The 26959-nt window shown below is 37.1% G+C and overlaps 1 protein-coding gene across 16 annotated transcripts in view; it reads left to right on the forward strand.

Moving 5' to 3' along the window:
* LOC105475486 (A-kinase anchoring protein 9) overlaps positions 1 to 26959 on the forward strand; it is a 172792-nt gene that overhangs the window by 11167 nt on the left and 134666 nt on the right. For all 16 annotated transcript variants that reach the window (XM_071094804.1, XM_011730759.3, XM_071094809.1 and 13 more), the window contains one exon: positions 21127 to 21384. In XM_071094804.1, coding sequence (XP_070950905.1) covers positions 21127 to 21384 — 258 coding nt within the window. The remainder of the gene's footprint in view (positions 1 to 21126; positions 21385 to 26959) is intronic.

Below are 26959 nucleotides of genomic sequence, written 5' to 3' on the forward strand. Positions count from 1 at the left end.
CACTTGGCGGTGAGCCGAGATCGCGCCGCTGCACTCCATCCTGGGCAACAGAGTGAGACTCTGTCTCAAAAAATAAAAAATAAAATAAAAAATAAATAAAAAATTAAAAAGTTGTCTCACACTTAACCTTTTTCTTTCAATTCTAATATTGCAGTCGAATAGAATCAGGCCCACATTCCCTCATCTATTTGGTTTCCTTGCCTCTACTTCATCTTCTCTGGTTCATCCTATATATTGTCACTGGGTTAATCTTAAAACACCCTTTTCATTTTGTTAATCCTCTACTCCATTCTTTTCAGTCTTTCAGATCAAATCCTAGATAACTTAATATTTACTCAAGCCTCTACTTTATGCAAGTCAGTGGGAATTCAGAGATAAAGTCACAAGCCTGCCTCTGATACTTTCACATTCGAGTAGAGTAGAAAGTCAATCACAATATAGTAAGTTAAGTATTCAGAGTGAAGTACAGGGAGTTATTTACTCACTCAGTAAATATGATTGAGCACTTACTACTTGCTAGACACTTTGCTAACACTATAGGATGTTAGAGACATGGACTCTGCTAAGCATAAGCTTTATTTAGTCAGTAGGCAGAGACGTAAAGAGATAATTATAAATACACGATGGGTAATATAATTCTGGGTCCATGAAAAACACAGAGGAGGGATATCTGATTCCATTTTAGCAGTTAGGAAAGGCTTTCTGGATGGATAAACACTGAATGAAGCCTTAAAGGATGGGGAGGAACTGCCCAGGTGAGAAGGGAGTGGAAGGTGAGTAGAAGCTTTCAGAAGAATGAGACAAAATGGAAAAAGCACAGAGATGTGGAATCATTTGACTTGTTTTGGAGAAGGCATTGTATTACCTACCTTGTTTGGTATTATTGGAGTATAAAGCTATTAGCAAGATGTGGCAAGAAATGAGACTATAGGCTAGGGCTCCATCTTGAAGATCCTTGAATCTATGTTAAGGAGATTGAATTTTATCCCGTATTTTGTGGGAATCTATTAATGAGGGGTGTTTTTGTGTTTTATGTATTTTTTTAGAGGCAGGGTCTCACTCTTTCACCCAGGCTTGAGTGCAGTGGCGTGATCATAGATCATTGCAGCCTTGAACTCCCAGGCTGAAGCAATCCTCCTGCCTCAACCTCCCGAGTAGCTGGAACTACAGGCATAAGCCACCCCACCTGGCTTATTGATGAGTGTTTAAGCTGGGGAATAATATGGTTAGCTAGATTTGCATTTTAGATAGACGTATTCGACAACTGTGTGGAGGATAGGTTGAGGAGGATAAAACCATTTACGAGGCTGTTGAAAGTACAAATGACAGACAGTGAGGCAGGAACAGAGGGGATACATCAGTAAATATATAGAAGGTAAAATCAGCAGAACTTGGTGACTGGCTGGATCTGAAAGGTAAAGGATAGTGAGCATGGAGAACAAATATTTACTACTAAGAAAAATGTGGTCAAGGTTTCAGTTGTTGACTTAGGCAAGATTGTGAAATCAGTTTTGTACATTTTATAAGTTCCTTATTATACATCTAAATGGAATTTTTCAAAGATTTTGAATTGATAATTGTAGTGGTTATGAGGTTGGACTGGACCAGACCATCTAGGCTCAAGTCCTGACTCTGCCGTTTACTAGTTTTTTGACATCAGGAATTTACTTAACCTCTCTCTTCCTCTGTTCCTCCTCTAGAAAATGAGAACAATAATAGTACCTGCCTTGGCACTTGGGGTTGTTGTGAGGATTCACTGATAAGTATAAAACATTTAGAACATCAGTTTGTAAGAAGTGTTCAAGAAGTGTCAGGCAGGCCGGGCGCGGTGGCTCAAGCCTGTAATCCCAGCACTTTGGGAGGCCGAGACGGGCGGATCACGAGGTCAGGAGATCGAGACCATCCTGGCTAACACGGTGAAACCCCATCTCTACTAAAAAATACAAAAAACTAGCCGGGCGAGGTGGCGGGCGCCTGTAGTCCCAGCTACTCGGGAGACTGAGGCAGGAGAATGGCGTGAACCCGGGAGGCGGAGCTTGCAGTGAGCTGAGATCCGGCCACTGCACTCCAGCCTGGGCGACAGAGCGAGACTCCGTCTCAAAAAAAAAAAAAAAAAAAAAAAAAAAAAAGTGTCAGGCATTATCATCATTATTGTCATTCTGGAGTATAGAGGATTAAGCTATATAACAGAAAATGGGATTGGAGAACTAGGGATCAGATAATGAGGAGCCACATATGACATTTAAAATGTTGTGGATGTTATCCTAAAAGTAGTGGAATACTGTTAAAGAATGTGTGTTTGTCATGGTTAACCTCTAATGTTATTTCTTTACCCCCCGCCCCAACACACACACAAAATCTCACCTTAAGATAGGTATGCTGCCACCAGGTGGCAGTTGTATGTTATTGCTGTACAAATGAAGTAATAAAAACCACTATGTTCCTTTTTTAACATAAAATATTTACTTGATTAAAATAGCCAAGTGTAAGCAATCTAATTCTAGTAGGGCTCTTTTGTTCCAAAACAAACAAACAAACAAAACCCAGTTAAGTAAAGGAGAGAAAAGAGAGGGTAATTGTAAAGATGTGGAGGTTTCAGAGGAAGTTCAGAGTATAGCTGGGCCTCATGGAAACTGAAAAGCCATTGGAAACTGGTGCCATTCTCTCCATCATTTTTTTTCTCTCACTTTCACAATATGTTATGCTCCTCTCTTTGTAGATCAGCTTCCTTGCCTACATATCAGTTTGCACATGACCAAAATTATGGGATGAGTCTCCAAATCTGTTCTAGCCAATGGAATTGTTTCCTACTAAATATACCTTTATTTATTTATTTTGAGACAGGGTCTCACTCTGTCACTTAAGCTGGAGTGCAGTGGCATGATCATGACTCACTGCAGCCTCAACCTCCTGGATTCTAGTAATCCTTCCACCTCAGCCTCCCAAGTAACTACTACAGGTACGTGCCACCATGCCCAATTATTTTTTATAGAGGCAGGGTCTCACTGTGTTGCCTAGGTTGGTCCTGGGCTTGAGTGATCCTCCCACCTCAGCCTCCTGAAGTCCTGGGGTTATGGGCATGAGCCACTGCCCAGCTCTACTAAATATACTTTAAAAAGAACAAAGAAGGGGAATATAAAAATTATATAAATATAGAAACACATCTACTTACAGAGTAATCATCGAGCCTAGAGGCTCCCAAATTTTGCTGCATATGGGAAACACCAGGGAAGCTTTACAAATTTTTTGATGCATACATTACATCCCATAGCAAAATCAGAAAATCTGGGGTGTCAGCCCTCACTATTTTTTGTAAAGATCCCCAGTGAGCAGTAAACTTTAGGACCCACTAACACAGCCACTTTACTTGATTCTACAACACTGTGATTATGTCTCACGACCTCTTCTAAGCCACCTACTTTACTTGGTGTGGAACTGAAGGAATAGGGATGATTCAATGCCAGAAGGAAAATTGACTGTGTTGGATACAAACAGAAGCGTTTTATAGTCTGTAACATGTTTAGTAGGTTGATTATGTAAACTGTACTTTATAGATGATTTTAGGAGTATCTGTAGATTGATATGATTATTTCATGATGCACTCCTTTTAGAATCCTTTATATAAGATGAATCTCCTCATGTTATCTTTCTGGACAACTTTATTACCTCCTTGTTCCCTAATTCTAAGAGAAGAATCTAACCGATTGACCTTTCTTTCCTTATCAAACTTAGGGTGGGAGGAGAGGCAGGGGTGTCATGGATGGGAGAAGCTATGAGCACTGGTTAGTTCCCTCAGAAGGAAGTTCTACATACTTTATACTTAAATGTTTCTTCTACAAAAGAATATATGTGAAATGTATGTATAAAATAAAGACTGATGATAAAAAGAACACCTCTATACCTGTCACCCTGCTGAAGAAGCATACACATATGAATATATTTGAAACCTTTCCTCATATCATCCCAACCCTTCACTTGAGGTACCTATAGTTCTGAATTTGTTTATTTCCTTGCTTTTCTATACCACATCTATGTACACATACAACATATTCGTTTTCCTGTGCTTGAACTTAATGGTATATGAAGTCATCAGTGATTTGCCTTTTGTTCAGTATCATGTAGAGCATGTTTACTTCCGCATAGTATTCCATTATAGGAATTTACATCAGTATCCATTGTGAGGTCAGTAAGTATTTGGGTTGTTTCCAGTTTTTACTGTTATAAATACTGCCACTGTGCTATTTTTTTTCTGTTATGATGTACAGCACATGCTAAGGGTTTAGAGATACGCAGAGATCATGATCCCAAGGTCCTTCAGTCCTTGGGGGTAGTGACTATGTTCAGGAATAGAGTAAGAAGAGGGAGTGAAGTCAAAAGCAAACTGATATTCATGTGTTTATTACATGCCTGGTTTCATCACATAAATATCTCACAGATGTCCATGGGAGTTGATGATGGATGCTGGATACCCGATGTCCATCAACATGGACCACTATGCTGACCAGATGCAGCAGTTCTTTCATTTTTTAGCAAATATTTCCTGCAAAAATATATCCATATAAAAGGGAATAATGTATAATATAGGTTTATAAATGAGTTAACCTCAGATGGTAAACTGGCATGCATTTTATGCTGTTAGAGAGTGTCTGTTTGTTACAAATATACCTTGCTTTGGGCATTCTTCTTTACATAAACTGTGCGGTGTTAATTTGTTGTTTATTTTTAATGGGATTAAACTTAATAATATGCTTAGGGTAGATAAGGTTGGGGCAAAATGCCATTCTTCTCGCTGTTCATTGTTAGCAGTAACCGAGATGACTATAAAATGAAGCAGAGATAGGTGGCATCTAAACAGCACTTTCTTTCTCTTTAGGGATAAGATTTCTAGTAGGTATGTAGTTGTATATATCCTTTAAAAAAATAGTGATATTAGCATATGGGCCCATGACAATTTTATTAGTGAGTATTCTTTAGAGTTGTGTGAGGGAGTCAGGCAGTAAAGATCATTCAAAGAGAAAAACAATTACCTGTTGTGTTATAACCTACAAGTAATGATTTTGAATAGTTTGTTATTGTCTATTCTTTGTTTCTATGCATAAGTAAAATGTTACTTAAATCTTTATATATGCAGTTTTGTTCTTTTTTACCCAAGTTTATGTTGAGAGCATTTTCCCTCATTAAGATTTTTTTTGAAAACATCATCATCATCATTATTATTATTATTTATTATTATTATTATTATTATTTGAGACAGGGTCTCTGTCAGCCAGGCCGGAATGTAGTAGCTCACTCCATTCTCCACCGCTCAGGCTCAAGTGTCCCTTCCACCTCAGCCTGCCAAGTGGCTAGGACCACAGGCCTGCGCCACCATGCCTGGCTAATTTTTGTATTTTTTGTAGAGATGAGGTTTCACTATGTTGCCCAGGTTTGTCTTGAATTCCTGGGCTTAAGCAATATGCCCACCTCAGCCTCTCAAAGTGCTAGGATTACAGGCATGAGCCACCACGTTGACTTGAAAACATTATTTTTGACAGCTGCATGTTGTTACATTGCATGGTTGTGCAATAGTGTAACCATGGACCTGATATATCACCTTGGTTTTTAAAATAATTTTAATTTTATTATTATTACTATTTTTGAGATAGGGTCTCACTCTGTTGCCCAGCCTGGAGTGGAGTGCAGTGATGTGATCCTAGCTCAGTGCAGCCTCACTCCTGGGCTCAAGCAGTCCTTCCACCTCAGCCTTTCAAGTAGCTGGGACCAAAGGTGTGGGCCACCACTCCTGGCTAATTTTTTTTAAAAAATTTACTTTTTTAAGAGATGGATCTTCTTATGCTGTTCTGGCTGGCCTCAAACTCCTGGCCTCAAGTGATCTTCCACTTTAGCTTCCCAAAGCACATACTCTTTTTGAAACATTATTTTCATTCAACAAATAAACATTTGTGTTTATGTGGCAGGCAATGAAATTGTGTTAAAATATGCAACATTTAGATGGTTTCTTAAGCTGCAGAATTTGTTTTCTTTTTAGATATGATGGTGGTCCAAAACCTTTATTAAAAAAAAATTATATCATTATATTAAATGAGATTATAGGCTATAAGTAGGACTGAACTGGTCACTCAATAGTATAAAATCCTGTGGTCTTTTCCATTCCTGATTCCCTCAGGCCTATTTGGCACTGTTATTTTCCAACAGTTTGTATCTTTGTGGTATTTAATAATACTTTAGAGCATACTTAAAATGTTGCTTTTATCTTCTTTGCTTTCAGTTGCCTTACTTCAACTTCATTTACAAATGGTCTTTGGGACAACTGTTACAATCTTTTTATTTCCCTAGTTAGGCTACTGGAGTTTTGTTGTAGTCGTTTGTATAGCATTCTTGTTTATCATTCGTTAAGGAATATTAAAAACGTTTAAAGGCAGCATTGACAAATATATATAGTCATCATAATTAGAATTAATTAGTATTTTTTAACTTTTCTACAGCAAAAACAAAAAACAGCTCTATTTACCGCTATTTTTGAATACTGGAGAAACTAGGTAACACATTTAAGTAATATTTTGTACCATTCTCTCTAGAGTATATTTGTGTCATTGTGTTTGTTTTTATTTTCTCTCCAGTCTTATCAAAAAAGCACTTGTCTGTTTGGTGATATCACTTGCTCATGTTCTTTAAGTTAGTGTTCTAGGATTGTACTGTAATGACAGATGAATGAAAAGCGAGATGAGAATGCATGGAAAGCAAATGGTATAATTGAAAGTTGGATTTTGAGTCAGATATTGTTGTTCCATTTTATTTTGCTGCTTACTGCTTATGATCTTGGACAGATAACCCATATTCATCTTTAAATCTCAGTTTCCACATTCTTTCAACATTTCCTGACTTCTCCCCACATGACCCCATCTAAATTAAATCTTTTCTGTCTGAGGCTCTCCTAGTACCTTTTTCTTCAAAGCACTTTTTATCACTTGAGATGATACATTTCTGTGTTTATCTATATTTAATTTGTTTTTCCCACCTGTATTACAATTCATGAGAGTAGGGTTTATATCTCTTTTATTCCTCACTACATGTCTTACCTTAGCACAAAGTTGCATACATGGTGGGCAGTCAATAAATATCTGTTGAATAAATACACTACTTACTACCTGACATATGCCAAGTTATTTTCTTCACAGGTAAAACTCTACAACCACATCTCTTTTGGAAAGCCTTCTATGAAGAAATCAGGACAAGAGAGGTTCCCATACCACCTCCTTAAATATATATAGGACTGTTGAGTTTATGAAATTGTGTATTAGCTTTTTTCTCATTTATTTCTCATAACTTGATGAAATGAGGGACTGTTATTAAATAATAGTAGACTAAAGGGTCCTACTGTTAAGATCATATATTTTGACACATGTCTAGCACAGTGCCTGGCACATAATGAACAATGAACACTCAAGAAACTGAAGAGATTCCAAATAGTTGAATTTTTGAAGTGACATTATAAAAACTTGGCTTTTTTTTTTTTTTTTTTTTTTTTGAGACAGTCTCACTCTTTTGCCCAGGCTGGAGTGCAGTGGTGCCATCTCGGCTCGCTGCAACCCCCGCCTCCCAGGTTTAAGTGATTCTCCTGCCTCAGCCTCCAGAGTAGCTGGGATTACGGTGCCTACCACCACACCCAGCTAATTTTTGTGTTGTTAGTAGAGACGAGGTTTCACCACGTTGGTCAGGCTGGTCTACATCTCCTGACCTCAGACGATCCGCCCACAGCCTCCCCAACTGCAGGGATTATAGGTGTGAGCCACCGCACCCAGCCAAAACGTGGCATATTTTATACAGCATTTTGAAAATTCATTGTTTTATTCAGAATGATCATTTATTAAGTTAAAAATCTTGAGTTTAAGCAATCAGTTATTATTTGTATTAAGTCATTTATTCATGTTCTGATCAGAGTAAGACATTTGCTTGAGATTCAAACCAGTTTTGAAAGACAATTGTATATGGACATAATATCTTTCCAGTAAATCTTGCAACTATTTCTGTGACTACATATGTTAACATTTTTATAATTGGCTTCCAAATAACAAACACAGATGGCTGTAGTCTGAATTTTCATCATGTTTTAGAATAAATGTTTTCTCAGAAATTTAAAGTGCATCATTTCAGTATAAGATGATTACCTAATTGAGTAGAATTTTTTCCTTATCTGCTAGCTTGCCATTTTTCAGATTGAAAGTAAATAGCTTAAATATCTATTAATGTAAGAAATTGGATATATATAATCTTGTTCCCTCTCTCACATTTTTACCAAACAGAACTCTTGCTAAAAAGTTATTGTAGGTATTATTTTTCTGAGAATTTAAATTTTGTTTTGCTTTTTTTCTTTTGGTGGAGGAGAGAGATTATAATTTTTTGTGTTTTAATTCATTTAATAAGTAACTAGAAATTTGTTAATTTTGAAACCATGAGGTTTTAAGATAGTAGAATTAAATATGCCTGTTAGACTGTTTTGGTTCTCAAGTCCTATGAAGTGGTGCTTAAAATTATTGCTTAACGGTGACTTTTCTGTAAAAGATAAATTATTTTTTCTTAACATGTATTTATTGAATATTATTTTAGGCTTTGTATGTATAGCAGTGAACAAAAGAAAAGCCCTTACCCTCATTGAACTTACCTTCTGGTTAATCTGAAAAATAATATGACTTCATATAATCAGTAACATAGGCCTAAAACAATGCCATGGTAATTTAATGTCCTTAAAAGTGATGCATTCTAAGCACTATAATAGAAAAATTCCTCTTTTTATTCCATATCTATCCATTGTCTTTTTAATTTGGGTTCATTTAATAATGAATATTATTGTCTCAGATTTTTAATTGAACTTTTTATAATGCAAAGTTTTTTTTCTCATATATTATGTGTTTGCAAATCTGAATAAATATTAAATATAAATTATGTATACCCTAATTACAGTTGGAATCTCAAACAAAATTTTCATCTTTGCCCTGATATATTTTGCTGTCTCAATGTATTTTCTAATGCAGACAATGTAGAATTTTAAGTTTCTGAAATTGAGCATAAATATTAATAATACTATTAATTTCTTTTGGTTTTGCATTCTCTCTTAGGAATCTTTTCTTTTTAAACAATGCGCCTAGAATTCTGATTCCATTTACAGATAATATATTTAGCAGTATTCCAGTTGGTTTATTTTTAAGAATGAATTTGCTGTCCTCCAAAGTAGTTTAAGTGCATTCCAGTTGCTTAATGTACAGATAGAGGCAACTGGTCTTGCACCTGTTCCTCAAGGAGACATGAGGTGAAATAACTGTGTAGTTGCTGAATAACTGGGAAAAAATTTAAATATAATCTATTTTTATATTCTACTGGGCTAGTGATTAGCTATTTCTGATTTACAAATTAGATGTCTTCATTAAGTAAACAATACGTATACTTTCCTTCATCCACAGCAGACAAAATAAGTATAAAATATGTTGTGTGTTATTCTGTAGATAACATATTTGTCACATATTTTGATAGTAATATGGGCATCATTAAAAATTGCTTTATTTTTATGATAAATTTTCTGGCCATTGTTGTAATTGGTCTAATTAATACTAGTAATCTATTAATACTAGTAGTGTATTTCTTTTTTTTAAGGCACAAAGAAACTTACACTTTTTCTTATTCTTTTGTTTCTCTCCTCTCAGAATGACCAAACAGCTCAAATTCAATTTAAGAATAGGTGGCTAATAGTTGCTTCTTAGAAAAATTAGAAAATCTATTGCATAAAAAAGGAAATTTCACATGAGCAAAAGGAAAAATACCTGCAATCTCAAGTCCAGAGATACACCAAAGTTATTAGTTATATTCTTCCAGAGTTTCTCTATGCCTACAAGTACGATGTTATTAAAATTCCAGCTAGATATAATTGTTGAAGGATGTGAGTTTGAGTCCTGCCTTCTCTGTTAAAAGGGGTGTACAGGCCGGGCGCAGTGGCTCACGCCTGTAATCCCAGCACTTTGGGAGACCAAGACCGGTGGATCGTGAGGTCAGGAGATCGAGACCATCCTGGCTAACACTGTGAAACCCCGTCTCTACTAAAAATACGAAAAACTAGCAGGGCGAGGTGGCAGGCGCCTGTAGTCCCAGCTACTCGGGAGGCTGAGGCAGGAGAATGGCGTAAACCCGGGAGGCAGAGCTTGCAGTGAGCTGAGATCCGGCCACTGCACTCCAGCCTGGGCGACAGAGCGAGACTCCGTCTCAAAAAAAACAAAAACAAAAACAAAAAAACAGAAAAACCCAAAAAATATTAGCCTGGTGTGGCTGCGTGCGCCTGTAGTCCCAGCTACTTGGGAGGCTGAGGCAGGAGGACGGCATGAACCTGCAGCGAGCGGAGATTGCGCCACTGCACTCCAGCCCGGGCGACAGCGAGACTCTGTCTCAAAAAAAAAAATAATACTGTGCAGAAGCTCTTTAATGAGATCCCATTTGTCAATTTTGGCTTTTGCTGCCATTGCTTTTGGTGTTTTAGACATGAAGTCTTTGCCCATGCCTATGTCCTGAATGGTACTACCTAGGTTTTCCTCTAGGGTTTTTATGGTATTAGGTCTAACATTTAAGTCTCTAATCCATCTTGAATTAATTTTCGTATAGGGAGTAAGGAAAGGATCCAGTTTCAGCTTTCTACTTATGGCTAGCCAATTTTCCCAGCACCATTTATTAAATAGGGAATCCTTTCCCCATTTCTTGTTTCTCTCAGGTTTGTCAAAGATCAGATGGCTGTAGATGTGTCGTATTATTTCTGAGGGCTCTGTTCTGTTCCGTTGGTCTATATCTCTGTTTTGGTACCAGTACCATGCTGTTTTGGTTACTGTAGCCTTGTAGTATAGTTTGAAGTCAGGTAGCGTGATGCCTCCAGCTTTGTTCTTTTGACTTAGGATTGTCTTGGAGATGCGGGCTCTTTTTTGGTTCCATAGAGCTTCTGCACAGCAAAAGAAACTACCATCAGAGTGAACAGGCAACCTACAGAATGGGAGAACATTTTTGCAATCTACTCATCTGACAAAGGGCTAATATCCAGAACCTACAAAGAACTCAAACAAATTTACAAGAAAAAAACAAACAACCCCATCAAAAAGTGGGCAAAGGATATGAACAGACATTTCTCAAAAGAAGACATTCATACAGCCAACAGACACATGAAAAAATGCTCATCATCACTGGCCATCAGAGAAATGCAAATCAAAACCACAATGAGATACCATCTCACACCAGTTAGAATGGCGATCATTAAAAAGTCAGGAAACAACAGGTGCTGGAGAGGATGTGGAGAAATAGGAACACTTTTTCACTGTTGGTGGGATTGTAAACTAGTTCAACCATTATGGAAAACAGTATGGCGATTCCTAAAGGATCTAGAAGTAGATGTACTATATGACCCAGCCGTCCCATTAGTGGGTGTATACCCAAAGGATTATAAATCATGCTGCTATAAAGACACATGCACACGTATGTTTATTGCGGCACTATTCACAATAGCAAAGACTTGGAATCAACCCAAATGTCCATCAGTGACAGACTGGATTAAGAAAATGTGGCACATATACACCATGGAATACTATGCAGCTATAAAAAAGGATGAGTTTGTGTCCTTTGTAGGGACATGGATGCAGCTGGAAACCATCATTCTTAGCAAACTATCACAAGAACAGAAAACCAAACACCGCATGTTCTCACTCATAGGTGGGAACTGAACAATGAGATCACTTGGACTCGGGAAGGGGAACATCACACACCGGGGCCTATCATGGGGAGGGGGGAGGGGGGAAGGATTGCATTGGGAGTTATACCTGATGTAAATAACGAGTTGATGGGTGCTGACGAGTTGATGGGTGCAGCACAACAACATGGCACAAGTATACATATGTAACAAACCTGCACGTTATGTACATGTACCCTAGAACTTAAAGTATAATAATAATAATAATAAATAATAATAATAATAAAATAAATAAATATAAAGAGGTGTACATATTTTTTCATAAAAATCGATCATACAGCAGTAATATACCTACTACTGTGTCATGAACATTTTTGTTAGCAATAATGGTTTACATTAATATTTTAATATGGAGTCATAATAGTTAACCTAGTGTTGCCTAAAGCATGTGATACATCTGATGTTAGGTGGTGATATTTTAGGTCTATCCTGATCCAGTATTAAAAACATTGGTAAATGGGTACAATGTACACTATTTGGGTAATGCCTACCCTAAAAGCCCAGACTTCACCACTATGTAATAAAACTGGATTTGTACCCTCTAAATCTATAACAATAAAAAAATAGAAAAATAGAGAAAAACATTAGATAGTATTGTAAGAAAGTTATTATGAGGTTTGCCAGTTTTCTTTTAGTTCATCTGCTTATGATAGCCAAGAGTCTGTTTGATACTCATATATCTTTAACATCCTTTTAACACTTGCCCATTTCTCTCATACCCTTCAACAAAATCTAACTAAAATTTTAATAATTTTTTCATTGTATTTGTTTTTGTTTACTTTTCTAAAAAAGAAATGACAGTGATACATTTAATTTGTGCCAGGGATAGAAAGTCTCCTTTTAAAATAAATTTACTTTAAAATTTTTATTGATGTGTAATGTATATATTTTGGGAATACATGTGATAATTTAATGCACTCATATAGTTTGTAAAGATCAAATCAGTGTAATTGGGATGTCCGTTACCTTTAATTGGATATTCAAATATTTTTTAGAAATATTCAAATTATTTTCTTCTAGCTATTTTGAAATATTCAGTAGATTTTTGTAAACTATAGTCACCCTACCAATCTATCAAATACTAGGTTTTATTTCTTCTGTTAAACTCTTCTTTGTACCCATTGTCAGCCCCTCTTCATCTTCTCCACCCTCCTACCCTTCCCAGTCTCTGGTAACCACCAATCTACTCACTATTTTCGTCTACTTTTTCACCTCCCATATATGAGTGAGAACATGTGATATTTGTCTTTCTGTGCTTATTTCACTTAACATAATGTCCTCCAGTTGTGTCCGTGGTGCTGCAAATGACAATTTGTTTTTTTTGTGACTGAATAATATTCCATTGTATACATACCACGTTTTCTTTATCGGTTTATCAATTGATTTGCACTTAGGCTAATTTCATATTTTAGCTATTGTGAATACTATTACAAAAAAAAAAATGGGAATGCAGATATCTCCTTTATATGTTGATTTCCTTTCTTTTGAATATATACCCAGTAGGGGAATTGCTGGATCCTATGATAGTTCTATTTTTAGTTTTTTAGAAATCCTCCATACAGTTTTCCATAGTGGCTGTGCTGATTTACATTTCTATTAACAGTGTACAAGGGTTCTTCTCTTTCCACATCCTCCCCTGCATCTGTTATTCCCTGTCTTTTTGATAAAAGTCAGTTTAACTGCAGTGAGATAATATATCATGGTGGTTGTGATTTGCAATTCTCTGATGATTAGTAACATTGAGCATTGTTTCATATACTTGTTGGCCACTTGTATTCTTTTGAGAAATGTCTATTCAGATCTTTTGCCCATGTTTTAGTCAGATTATTTGCTCTTTTGCTGTCCAGCTGTTTGAACTTCTTATATATTCTGGTTGTTGTTAACTCCCTGTCAGATGAGTAGTTTGTAGCTATTTTCTCCCATTCTGTGGGTTGTCTCTTCACTTTGTTTTGATTGTTTCCTTTGCTGTACAGAAACTTTTTAGCTTTTTAGCTTTGGAAGCATTTTTTTAATTATTTATTTTTTATAGTGATAGATCTATGTCTCACTATGTTATCCAGGCCAGTCTCAAACTCTCAGGCTCACGTGATTCTCCTGCCTTGGCCGCCCATTGTGCTGGGCTTACAGGTATGAGCCACCACGCTTCTGAAACTTTTTAGCCTGGTTCCATTTGTTTTTGCTTTGGTTGTCTGTGCTCTTGAGATCTTAGACAAAAAAAAACTTTCCCCAGACCAATGTTCTAGAGTATTTCTCTACTGTCTTCTTTTAGTAGTTTTAGGTTTTAGATTTTTTAGTCCATTTTGATAGGATATTTTTGTATATGGTAAGAGATACATATGTAGTTTCATTCTTCTACATATGGTTATCCAATTTTCCCAGCATCATTTATTGAAGAGATTGTCCTTTTCTCAGACTATATGGTCTGTTCTGGAGAATGTTCCATGTGCTGAGTAAAAGAATGTGTATTCTTCAGCAGTTGGGTGAAATGTTTTGTAAATATCAGTTTAGCCTATTTAGTCTAGTGTGTAGTTTAACTCTGATGTCTATTTTCTGGACGTTGTATATTCTTGGCACCTTTGTAGAAAATGAGTTGACTGTAAATGTGTGAATTTATATCTGGGTTCTCTGTTTTGTTCCATTTGTCTGTGTGTCTGTTTTTATGCCAAGACCATGCTGATTTGTTAGTATGGCTTTGTAGTATATTTTGAAGTCAGGTAGTGTGATGCTTCCAGCTTTGCTTTAGCTTTTTGCTTTGGCTGTCTGTGATCTTTTGTGGTTTCTATCAACATTTTCAGATTGTTTTTTCTATTTTTGTGAGTAATGGCATTGGTATTTCAATAGGGATCGTATTGAATCTGTAAGTTGCTTTGGGTAGTGTATCATTTTTACAATATTCTTCTAATCCACAAACATGGATTTCTCTCCATTTTTTAATGTCCTGTTCCATTTCTTTCATCACTGTTTTATAGTTTTCCTTGTATAGATTTTTTACTTCTTTAATTAAATTGATTTCTGGGTATTTTATATTCTTTGTAGCTATAGTAAATGGGATTACTTTCTTGATTTCTTTTTCAGATTGTTTGCTGTTGGTATACATAACTGCTACTGATTTTTGTATGTTGATTGTGTATCCTGCTATTTTACTGAATTTGTTTATCAGTTCTAACAGCTTTTGGTGGAGTCTTTAGGTTTTTCTAAGTATAAGATCATATTGTATGCAAATAAGGCTAAATTGACCTTTTCCTTTCCAATTTGGTTGTCCTTTATTTTTTTCTCTTGCTTAGTTGCTGTGGCCAGGACTTCCAATATTATGTTGCGTGAAAGTGGACCTCCTGGTCTTGTTCCAGATTTAGAGGAAAGGCTTTTAATTTTTCCCCATTCAGTGTGATATGAGCTGTGGGTTTGCCATATATGGCCTTTATTATTTTGAGGTATTCTTCTGTATCCAGTTTGTTGAGGGATGTTGAATTGTATTAAATGCTTTTTCAGCATTAATTGAAATGGTCATAGGGTGGTGTTCTTGATTCTTTCAATGTGATGTATCACATTTGTTGAGTTGCACATGTTTAACTATCCTTGTATCTTTGGGATGAATCCCACTTGATCATGGTGAATGATCTTTTTAATGTGTTGTTGAATTCAGTTTGCTAGTATTTTGTTGAGGATTTTTGCATCTATGTTCATCAGTGATATTGGCCTGTAGTTTTCTTTTTCTGTTGTGTTCTTGTCTGGTTTTGGTATCAGGGTAATGTTGGTTTCATAGAATGAGTTTGGAAGTACTCCCTTCTCTTCAGTTTTTTGAAGAGTTTGTGGAGAATTGTTATTCTTTCTTCAAATGTTTGGTAGAATTCAGAAGTGAAGCCATCAAGTCCTGGGCTTTTCTTTGATGGGAGACTCTGTGTGTGTGTGTGTGTGTGTGTGTGTGTGTGTGTGTGTGTGTGTGTGTGAGATTGGGTCTCATTCTGTTGTGAGGCTGGGGTGCAGTGGTGTGTTCACAGGTTACTGCAACCTCTGCCTCCTGGGCTCAAGCCGTCTTGCCATGTCAGCCTCCCAAGTAGCTGGGACCACAGGCATGTGCCACCATGCCTGGTTAATTTTTTTGTATTTTGGTAGAGACGAGAATTTGCCATGTTGCCCAGGCTGGTCTCAAACTCCTGAGTTCATGCTCAAGCAATCTGCTTACTTCGGCCTCTGAAAGTGCTGAGATTACAGGTGTGAGCCACCACTCCCAGCTTGATGAGAGACTTTTTATTGAGGCTTTGATTTCATTATTGGTTTGTTGAGGTTTTCTATTTCTTCATGGTTCAATTTTGGTGGGTTCTATGTGTCCAGAAATTTACTTATCTTTTTATTCTAAGTTTTTGAATTTGTTAGCATATAGTTGTTTATAATAGTCTGTAATGATTTTTGTATTTCCATGGTCTCAGTTTTTATATCTTCTTTTTCATTTCTGATTTTATTTGACCTTTCTCCTTTTGTGACAATTAGTATAACTAAAGTTTTGTTGATTTTGTTTATGTTTTCAGAAAAGCAACTTTTTGTTTCATTGACTTCTGTATTGACTGTTTTGGCCTCAATTTCATTTGTCTCTGCTCTGATTTTTGTTATTTCTTTTCTTCTACTAATTTTGGGTTTGGTTTGTTCTTGGTTTTCTAGTTCCTTGCAGTGCATTGTTTGGTTGGTTGTTTGAAGTCTTTCTCGTATTGTTTTATTGGTATAAATTTCCCTCTGAGTACTGCTTTTGCTTTATCACCTAGATTTTGGTATGTTGTATTTCCACTTTCGTTTCTTTCAGGAAATTTAAAAATTGCCCTTTTAATTTTGTCATGAACCCATTTGCCCTGCAGGAATATGTTGGTTTTTTGTTTGTTTGTTTGTTTTGTTTTTTGAGACAGGGCCTTTCTCTGTTGCCCAGGCTGGAGTGCAGTGGACCTCCTGGGCTCAAGCAATCCTCCTGTCTGAGCCTCTCAAGTAGCTGGGACCACAGGCGTGGGACACCATGCCTAGCTAATGTTTTGAATTTTTGTAGGTTTGAGACCAACCTGGGCAACAAAGTGAAATCTTGTTGTCCAGGTTTGTTTTGAACTCCTGGGCTCAAGCAGTCATCCCACCTCAGCCACTCAAAGTGCTGGGATTACAGACATGAGCCACCATGCCCAGCAGGAACATGCTTAATTATTATTTGTTTGTGTTTTCTGAGGTTCTTCTTGTGACTGATTTTTAGTTTTATTCCATTATGGTCAGAAACGATACTTGATATGATTTCTACCTTTTGAATTTGTTGAGACTTGTTTTATGACCTAATATATGGTCTATTCCGGAGAATGTTCCATGATGAAAAGAATACTCTTCAGGAGTTGGGTGAAATGTTCTGTAAATATCAGTCTGGCCTATTTGGCATAGTGTGTATTTTAATTCTGATGTTTTCTTTAATTTTCTCTTGGGATGATCTGTCCAATACCGGGATTGGGGTATTTAAGTTCCCTACTATTATTGTATTGCAGTCTGTCTCTCCCTTTAGATCTATTAATACTTGCATTTTATGCTTGGGAGCTGTGGTGCTGGGTGCATAGATATTTATAATAGTTATATACTCTTGCTGAATTGACCCTTTATCATTATATAATGACCTTCTTTGTCTCTTTTTATAGTCTTGACTGGTAGCCTGTTTTATCTGATATAAGTATAGCTACTCCCGTTCTTTTTTGGTGTCCAGTTGCATGGAATATCCTTTTCCACCCCTTCACTTTCAGTCTGTGCATGTTCTTAATAGGCGAAGTGGGTTTTTTGTGGGCAGCTTATGGTTAGGTCTTACTTCTGTATTGATTCAGCCACTTTCGCCATTTTAACTGAAGAATTGAGTGTATTTACATTCAGTATTATTATTAATAAGTGAGGTCTTACTAGTGCTATTTTGTTGCTTGTTTTCTGATTGTTTTGTAATTCCTCTCTTCCTTTCTTACTCTCTTTCTTTGAAGTTAAGTGATTTTTTTTTTCTGGTAGTATGTTTTAATTTGTTGATTTTTATTTGTAGTGAATATAGTACAGTTTTTGGCATTGTGGTTACCATGAGACTTAAAAAGACATAGGTTCAAGAAGTTATTTTAACGAGATGACAGCTTACCTTGGATCACAAAGAAAAGAATAGAAACAAAAGAAAAAAAGAAAAAAAAACCCCTCTATAACTCCATTCCCTCCACATTTTGACTTTATTTTGTCTCAATTTACATGTTTTTATATTGCCCATTTCTTAATAAGATGCTGTAGCTATTAATGTTTTTGGCAGGTTTGTCTTTTGGACTTCATCCTAGAGTTACGAGTGGGCGCTACACCACAATTACAGTATTAGAGTATTGTGGGTTTGTCCATGTACTTAATTTTACTTGTGGGTTGTATACCTTTACATGTTTTGTTTCTTCACATTAGTGTTTTTTCTTTCAGGTTGAAGAACTCTCTTTAGCTTTTCTTGTCAGACAGGTCTGTGTTAGTGAATTCTCTCAGCTTTTGTTTGTGTGTGAAAGACTTTATTCCTCTTCTTTGTATTTGAAGGATAACTTTGCTGAATACAGTATCTTTGGGTGGCTATTTTTTTCCTTCAGCACTTTGAACATGTCCCACATCCTCCTATATGGTTTCTTCCTCCTGTATGACCTCTGTGGTATCTGTTTAGAAGTCTGTTGCCAGACAAATTGTAGCTCTTTTGTACAGCTCTTTAATGCCTTGTTTGCTTCTTTTCTTTTGCCACTTTTAGGATCCTGTGTTTGTCCTTGACCATTGAAAGTTTGATTATTACATGCTTTGGAGTAATCTTTTTTGGGTCAAATCTGCCTTGTTCTCTAATGTTCCTATACCTGGATATTTTATCTCTTTCTCCGGTTTTCCAAAGTTTTTATTATTTCTTGAATAAGATTTCTCTCCCCTTGCATTATAGTTAGGCATTATATTATGTAGTGCTGAAGAACAGGCAGTGACATAGTACAAACAAAAAGATACAAAAACAATACATAAATTACAAAGACTCTGAGTGATCACATTCAGTAAAAAACAAAACAAGCCAGACAGTGAAGACTAGAACTCCCTTTGAACACTGATAATTCTTAGATTTGATCTTTCGAGGTAATTTTCTGTATCTTGTAGGTGATCTTTGTTCCTTTTCATTCTTTATTTTTTCTCCTCTGTGTATTTTTAAGTAGCCTGTCTTTGAGCTCACTGATTCTTTTTTCTGTTTGATCCATTCTCCTGTTGAAAGCCTCTAATGATTCTTTCTGTTCAGCAAATCTATTTCTTAATTCCAGAATTTCTGTTTGATTGATTAAAAAATTTTAATCTTTGTTAAATTTTTGTAGTAAATTTCTGAATTGCTTGTCTGTGTTATGGAGATCACTAAGTTTCCTTTAAACTGCTATTTTGAATTCTTGTTCACAGACTTCACATATTTCTCTCTTGTTAGGGTCATTCACTAGTTCTTTGCTTTGTCCATTTGACTAAGTCAAGGTTTCCCATTTGTTGTTGTTTCTTGTGGATATATGTCTATGTTTTTAAAGTGAAGATTTTGTTATTTATTCTAGTCTTCTCTGTCTGGCTTGTTTTAGCTTTTACTGGGTGTGTTTGCTTAGAGAATCTTTCATGTTTTGCTGTCTTTTATTTTTGCAGTATGTCACTGCCTCCGTTTCAGTACTCCATAATATAATGCATATGATGCCTTTAGCCCCAGTTTGCCTCAGTTCTAGTAAACAATCAGTGTTATCCATCCTTGATGGTAAGGTCCCAAAGGCCCCTAGGCTGGCTAGGGGCTCGTGCCCAGAGGACCTGTGGCATGAACCTCTTACAGTGTGATGCTGCTGAACAGCCAGTCTGATTTGGTGTCTCCTTTGGCCAAGTTACAAAGCAGGGTTTTTCAGGGCTAGGAATGGTAGTCTTGCATTCCCACTTTGCCTCTGGCTGTTAGGCATATTTCTCCCTTCAGATATTCCCAGTACTTCCCATGAGTCGAGCCAGGGACAGATCTCCTGTCAAGGAGCCCAAGTTGATGGGGAAGCTGGTTGTCCACCTTGATCTTACTTTTTCCAGTGTGGAAACCGTGAGTCAGGGGAATATTTTCCATGTTTGGTGCTGGGCAGATTAGGAGAATGGGAATCAGGAAAATCAAAGTCTAATTCTTTTAACTTCTGCTCAGAGTTTTTTCACTTCTCTGTGGTCTTGAATACTATTTTTTTCCTCATATTTGAGTTCTGGGATATTGCCAGTAATAATCTAGGTGCTGTATATTTGTTTTTGGTTTTCTGTGAGGGGGAGTGAAGGCAGCTTGCTTCTATGCCGCCATTTTGGGGCTATTAGGTCAGTGCAAAAGCAATTGCAGTTTTTGTACTGACCTAATAGAAGCCTCTGTTCTTAAAATAAATTTAAATAAGAAAACTACATTGGTTAAAACATGTTAAGTAAATGATACATAAAGGTGGCTCTAGGATAGGACAAAAATCCTGATGATGATATGTAAACGATTAAGGGCCAGAAAGCACTGCTGTTTGATATTTAAGTTATTTCCAGTTTTTTTCCCATTATAAATAAGGCTGCAGTGACCACTTTATATAGCTAAATCTTTTTGCATGAACTAAATGTTTTTAGTGTACAGTAATAGAAGACCCAGAAATTCCAGAAAGCAAATTCATTTAGTGCTCTGTGTGTGCGTGTGTGTATGTGTGTGTGTTTTCATATAATCTAAAATCCAGAAATTGGCTAGCACAGTGGCTCACGTCTATAATCCCAGCATTTTGGGGAGGCTGAGGCAGATGGATTGCTTGAGTCTGGGAATTGAAGCCCAGCCTGGGCAACATGGCAGAAACCTGTCTGTACAAAAAATACAAGAATTAAATTAGCCAGGTGTGATGACATGTTCCTGTGGTTCCAGCTACTTGGGGGCTGAGGTGGGAGGATCCGTTGAGCCCAGAAGGTTGAGGTGAGCTGTGATGGTGCTGCTGTACTCTAGCCTGGGTGACAGAGTAAGACCCTGTCTCAAAAAGTAAAAATAAAATAAAATCTTGGTGAGATTATATTCTCACCAAGCCGTGAATGACAGTGCCTGATTTCCCTTATTCTGCCTAATTCTGGGCGAATTTTCTTTTATTTAGACATGACGTTTTCAGTTCTTACCCCTCAATATTTCAGTAGGTTTATTCAGAAATGTTTCTTTGCATTCCAGTAGTTACATTAAAGACTGTAATAATTGTTCTTTATTTTGTCATCATTTTTTTTTAGTGATAGTTTGGTCTTTAAAAGAGAGACTCCCAAAGCTGCTTTTTTCTTGGTGGCAATAAAGAAAAATTATCTTTGACAATAATGGTAATTTTTTTTCTTAGCTTGCCCAGTTTCGACAAAGAAAAGCTCAATCAGATGGGCAGAATCCTTCTAAGAAGCAGAAAAAAAAGAGAAAAACGACAAGCAGTAAACATGATGTGTCAGCACACCATAATTTGAATGTTGATCAATCACAGTGTGATGAAATGTACATAAATAGTTCTCAGAGAGTAGAATCAACTGTGACTCCTGAATCTACAATAATGAGAACTCTACCTGGTGGAGAAATAACCAGTCATGAGCAGGTCTTCTCTGTGGAAGTAAGTATTCTCCCAGATTTTTAATCATTTATGGTTCTCAGTGTAAAGTAGTCATAATAACAACAGTCATTAGCAACTATGCACAATTTGATCATGATTTTTATATCATCTTGAACGTTTTAGTAGTAGGGTAACTAAACAGTCGTACCTAAAATATTTTATCACCTCAAAGAGGGAGTTTTGTGAGTTTAATTTAATATTGTTGAACAACTGCATTACACCAAAGATTGAGCACCAGTGTTACAAAGATGGATATGATTGTCACTGCCCTTTAGGAAAATTATTCTAGTGGAGAAGGCAGATTTAAAGATATGCAGTGTGCTATGATTAGGCCTTTGCTAGTATGGGAGATAGGTGTCCAACTTCATTTTTGTTTGTTTGTGACTATCCAGTTGTACCAACACCATTTGTTGAAAAGATTATTCTTTTCCCAATGAACTGACAGTGAATATAAAGGTGAGGGTTTATATTTATTCCCTCAGTTATATTCTGTAGATCTGTATGTTTAGCCGTTGCTACTATGCCCCCAAATCTTGATTAATGTAGCTTTATAACAAATTTTGAAATCAGTAAGTGTGAGTCTTCCAACTTGCTTCTTTTTTGGATTGTTTTGGTCATTGCCTTGCATTTCTGTATCAATTTTAGGGTCAAGTTTTTCTGTTTCTGCATTAAAAACACCAAGGATTTTGACAGGGATTGCATTGAATCTGTTTTGTCATCTTAACAATATTAAATTTTCAACCTATGAATGCAGGATTTTTTATTTATTTAGGTTTTTAGTTTTTTTTAATGTTATCTTGTAGTTTTCAGTGTAAATGTCTTACATTTGTTTTGTTAAATATACTCTCAAGCATTTTTAAAACATTTTTATTTATTTACTTTTTGAGATGGCGTCTCACTCTGTCACCCAGGTTGGAGTGCAGTGGCACCATCTCGGCTCACTGCAACCTCTGACACCCAGGTCCAAGCCATCCTCCCACCTCAGCCTCCTGAGTAGCGGGGACCACAGGTGCATGCTACCACACCTGGCTAAAGTTTTGTATTTTTGGTAGAGATGGGATTTCACCATGTTGCCCAGGCTGGTCTCAAACTCCTGAGCTCAGGAGATCCACCCACCTTGGCCTCCCAAAGTCCTGGGATTACAGGCATGAGCCACCGTACTTGGCCTTGTTTTGGTTATTTTATTTTTATTTTTTTTGTGGAAACGTGGCCTCACTTTGTGCCTGGGCTGGTCTCGAATTCCGAGATTCAAGCGATCCTCCTGCTCTGGCTCCCAAAGTGCTTATGCCTGTGAAGTATTATTTATAGGCATGAGCCACTATGCCTGGCCACCAAGCATTTTATTGCTGTTTTATTTCTAAGCATTTTACTGCTTTTTACTGTGATTCTAAATATAATTGTATTCTTAACTTTATTTTCTGATTGTTCATTATCCATGTATAGAAATACAACTACATTTGTATATTGATCTTGTATCCTGTACCCTTGCAGAACTAACTCATCTGTAAGTTCTAATAGGTTTGTGTGTGTGTGTGTGTGTGTGTGTGTGTGTGAATTCCTTGGATTTTCCCTGTGTACAAGATCATATTATCTGCAACTAAACTAGAAATGTTTAACTTCTTCCTTTCCAATGTTGATGCTTTTTTTTCTTTTTTCTAATTGCCATAGCTGGAAGATATAGGACAATGTTGAAAAGAAGTGGTGAAAGCAGATGTCCTTGTATTGTTTCTCATAATAAGGGGAAAGCATTCAGGTTTTTTTTTAACCATTGAGTTTTATATTAGCTTTTTTTTTTTTTTTTTGGTAACTATCCTTTATCGGATTGAGGAGGTTCCCTTTTATTCCTGGTTGATTAAGTGTTTTCATTATGAAGAAATGTTGAGGGTTTTTTTGTTTGGGTTTTATTTTTTATTTTTATTTATTTATTTTTTTTGAGACAAAGTCTCACTTTGTCACCCAAGCTGGAGTGCAATGGGGTGATCTCAGCTCACTGCAGCCTCCACCTCCCAGGTTCAAGCAATTCTCCTGCCTCAGCCTCCTGAGTAGTTGGGATTGTGAGCCATCACACCCAACTGATTTTTGTATTTTTAGTAGACATGGGGTTTCACCATGTTGGCCAAGGTGGTCTTGAACTCCTGACCCCAAGTGATAACGTCCACCTCAGCCTCCCAAAGTGCCGGGACTACAGGCGTTAGCCACCGTGCCCAGCCATTTATTTTATTGTTTTTTGAGACAGGATCTCACTCTATTGTCCAGGCTGGCATGCAGTGGCTCACTCATGGCTCACTGCAGCCTCAACCTCCTAGGCTCCAGCGATCCTCCCACCTCAGCCCCACAAGTAGCTGGAAGTACAGGCCCATGCCACCCCACCCAGCTAATTTGCGTATTTTTTTGTAGAGACAGTTTTGCCATGTTGCCCGGGCTGGTCTTGAACTCCTGGATTCAAGTGATTGCCTGCTTCAGCCTCCCAAAGTGCTAGGATTATAGGCATGAGGCAGTGCTCCCAAACTGAGTGTTGAGTTTTGTTAAATGCTTTTTTTGTGTCTATTTGCAATGACTTTAATATGAAAACCGTTACCGGGGACAAAAGATGTTATAGCACACATTTTATATTATATAAATTCAGTCTTTTAAAATATTTTGAGTATTTAAATGGTCTAACATATAGTCATCTTTCTATTTTTCAGAGTGGATAATTGCAATTGATCTATCTTGAAGTTTGCTGATTCTCTGTCCCTCCTACTTAGATCTACTACTGAGTCCTTCCAGTGGCTTTTTCATTTATTTTCCTTTTCAACTCCAGAATTTTTATTTGATTCTTATATAATTTCTTTGTTTTATTGATATTCTTCATTTGGTGAGGTGTTGTTCTTACAATTTAAATTTTTTTTTGGTCTCATTTTTAGATTTTATTTCCTTTAGCTACTTGACTGTATTTAAAATGGCCAAGTTAAAATCTTTGTTGGCCAGGCGTGGTGGCTTATACCTGTAATCCCAGCACTTTGGGAGGCGGAGGCAAGGGGATTACTTGAGCCCAAGAGTTGGAGACCAGCCTGGGCAACAAAGGGAGATCCTGTCTTTACAAAAAGTAAAAAAAATTAGCCGGGCATGGTTGTACACACCTGTGGTCCCAGCTACTCCAGAGGCTAAGGTGGGAGAATCGCTTGAGCCCAAGAGGTGGAGGCTGCAGCAAGCTGTGATCATACCACTGCATTCCAGCCTGGGTGACAGAGTGAGATCCTGTCTCAAAAAACAAGACAAAACTGAAAATAACTTTGTCTATTAAGTACAATAACTGTGTTCCTCAGGGACAGTTTCTATTGGCCATTGTTTTTCTTGTGCATAGGCTATCGTTTCCTTTTTTTTTTTTTTTTTTTTTTTGTATGTCTTGTAATTTTTGTTTTATTAAAGCTGGAATTTTAAAAATAATGCAGCGTGGCAACTCTACTGCTTGATTTGGCCCAAAGGTGTATTATCTTTTTTTAATATAACAAACCAATGTTTTTGGGTTATCTATTCTATAGTTTTAGCATTTTGAATGCAACAACTGTCTTATTCATCATTTAATTCTCAGTACTACCGTTTCTAGTACACAATATGCACTTAATGAATATGAGGGTTGTATCATGAAAGTGTTTCAGATTTAAAAAATAATCTCGGCTGAGTGCGGTAGCTTATGCCTGTAATCCCAATGTTTGGGGAGGCTGAGGCGGGCAGATCACTAGAGGTTAGGAGTTCAAGACCAGTCTGGCCAACATGGTGAAACCTTGTCTCTACTAAAAATACAAAAATTAGCTGGGCATGGTGGTGTGTGCCTGTAATCCTAGCTACTCGGGAGGCCGAGGCAGGAGATTTGCTTGAACCTGGAAGGTGGAGGTTGCAGTGAGCCAAGATCATGCCACTGCACTCCAGCCTGGACGACAGAGCAAGACTCTGTCTGAAAAGAAAAAAAAGAGACTCTTGTGAGTTAGGAACCACTGTTAATAGCATTTTAGATTACAGGCAAGCTTATTTTTGTTCTTGACCTTGGTTACTACTTCATGGAGAAGGTAGTTTTAGAACTTGGACTTGAATGTTGAATAGAATTTCCACAGGTGTAGATGAGAAAGGAGACAGTGACAGTTAATATTTGTTGAATGAAGGGGTGAAACTCTCTGGGTCTCACCTTTCTAACCATTAAAATGAGATTCTTAGGTTAGATGAGAAGGTCAATAGTGAAAATAGTACTTTTGGAGTCAGAAAATTTGGATTTGTTCTTGACTCTTTCCACTACTTCTTTTAGGGAAGCTTGAAAAAGCTGCTCACTTCATACCCAAATCCAGGGATGTGATAGTGAAACAAGAATGACTTTAAAAGTGCTTTTGTAAACTATAAAGGTGTTACAACAACAAAGGTGGTTATTTTTTCTTTAGTTATTACTTTTTTTAGCATCAAGATGTTATAATTTTTCTTTCAGATAAATGGACCTTTTCTTTTTTATTGATTCATTTTAATTATTATTATTATTTTTTAAGGCAGTGTCTCACTCTGTCACCCAGACCAGAGTGCAATGGCATGATCTTGGTTTACCACAAGCTCTCCCTCCCAGGCTCAAGCAATTCTCCTGCCTCAGCCTCCCAGGTAGCTGGGATTACAGGCGTGCACCACTACCGCCCAGCTAGTTTTTGTATTTTTTTTTTTTTTAAGCAGAGACGAGGTTTCACCATTTTGGCCAGGCTGGTCTCGAACTCCTGACCTTAAATGATCCACCCACCTCAGCCTCCCAAAGTGCTGGGATTATAGGCGTGAGCCACCACTCCTGGCCGAACTTTTCTAACAGTAGCATTTTAGGATTTTGTTTCATTTTAAAGAGGTACAGTAGTTCCTCCTCATTTGTGGATAGTTGTATTATTCCATTTTCATGCTGCTGATAAAGACATACCAGAGACTAGGTCATTTATAAAGAAAAAGAGGTTTAATGGACTCACAGTTCCACATGGCTGTGGAGGCCTCACAATCATGGTGGAAGGCAAAAGGCATGTCTTACATGGTAGCAGACATGAGAGAAATGAGAGCCAAGGGAAAAGGGAAACCCCTTATAAAACCATCAGATCTCATGAGACTTACTCGTTACCACAAGAACAGTATGGGGGAAACTGCTCTCATGATTCAGTTATGTCCCAGCAGGTCCCTCCTAAAACACATGGGAATTATGGGAGCTACAATTCAAAATGACATTTGGATGGGGAACTCAGCCAAACCATATTGAGAGTATAGTCCAGCACCCACAGTGGAGACCTGAAACCACAGATAGTACTGAACTCTATATATACTGTGTTTTTTTCTATACTCATATACTTATGATAAAGTTTAATTGATAAATTAGGCATAGTACTCTTGTGCTTTGGGGCCATTACTTGAACACAAGCACTGCAATACTGCATACTGCCATACTGTATGGCAGTGCATCTGATAATGGAGGTGGTTACCAAGTAACTATTGGGCAGGTAGCATATACTGTGTGGATATGGTGTACAAAGGGACGATTCATGTCCTGGATGGGACAGAGTAAGATTTCATCATGCCACTTAGAACA

Source organism: Macaca nemestrina, chromosome 4 (genome assembly GCF_043159975.1).
Source record: "Macaca nemestrina isolate mMacNem1 chromosome 4, mMacNem.hap1, whole genome shotgun sequence".
NCBI classification, from domain to species: Eukaryota; Metazoa; Chordata; class Mammalia; order Primates; family Cercopithecidae; genus Macaca; species Macaca nemestrina.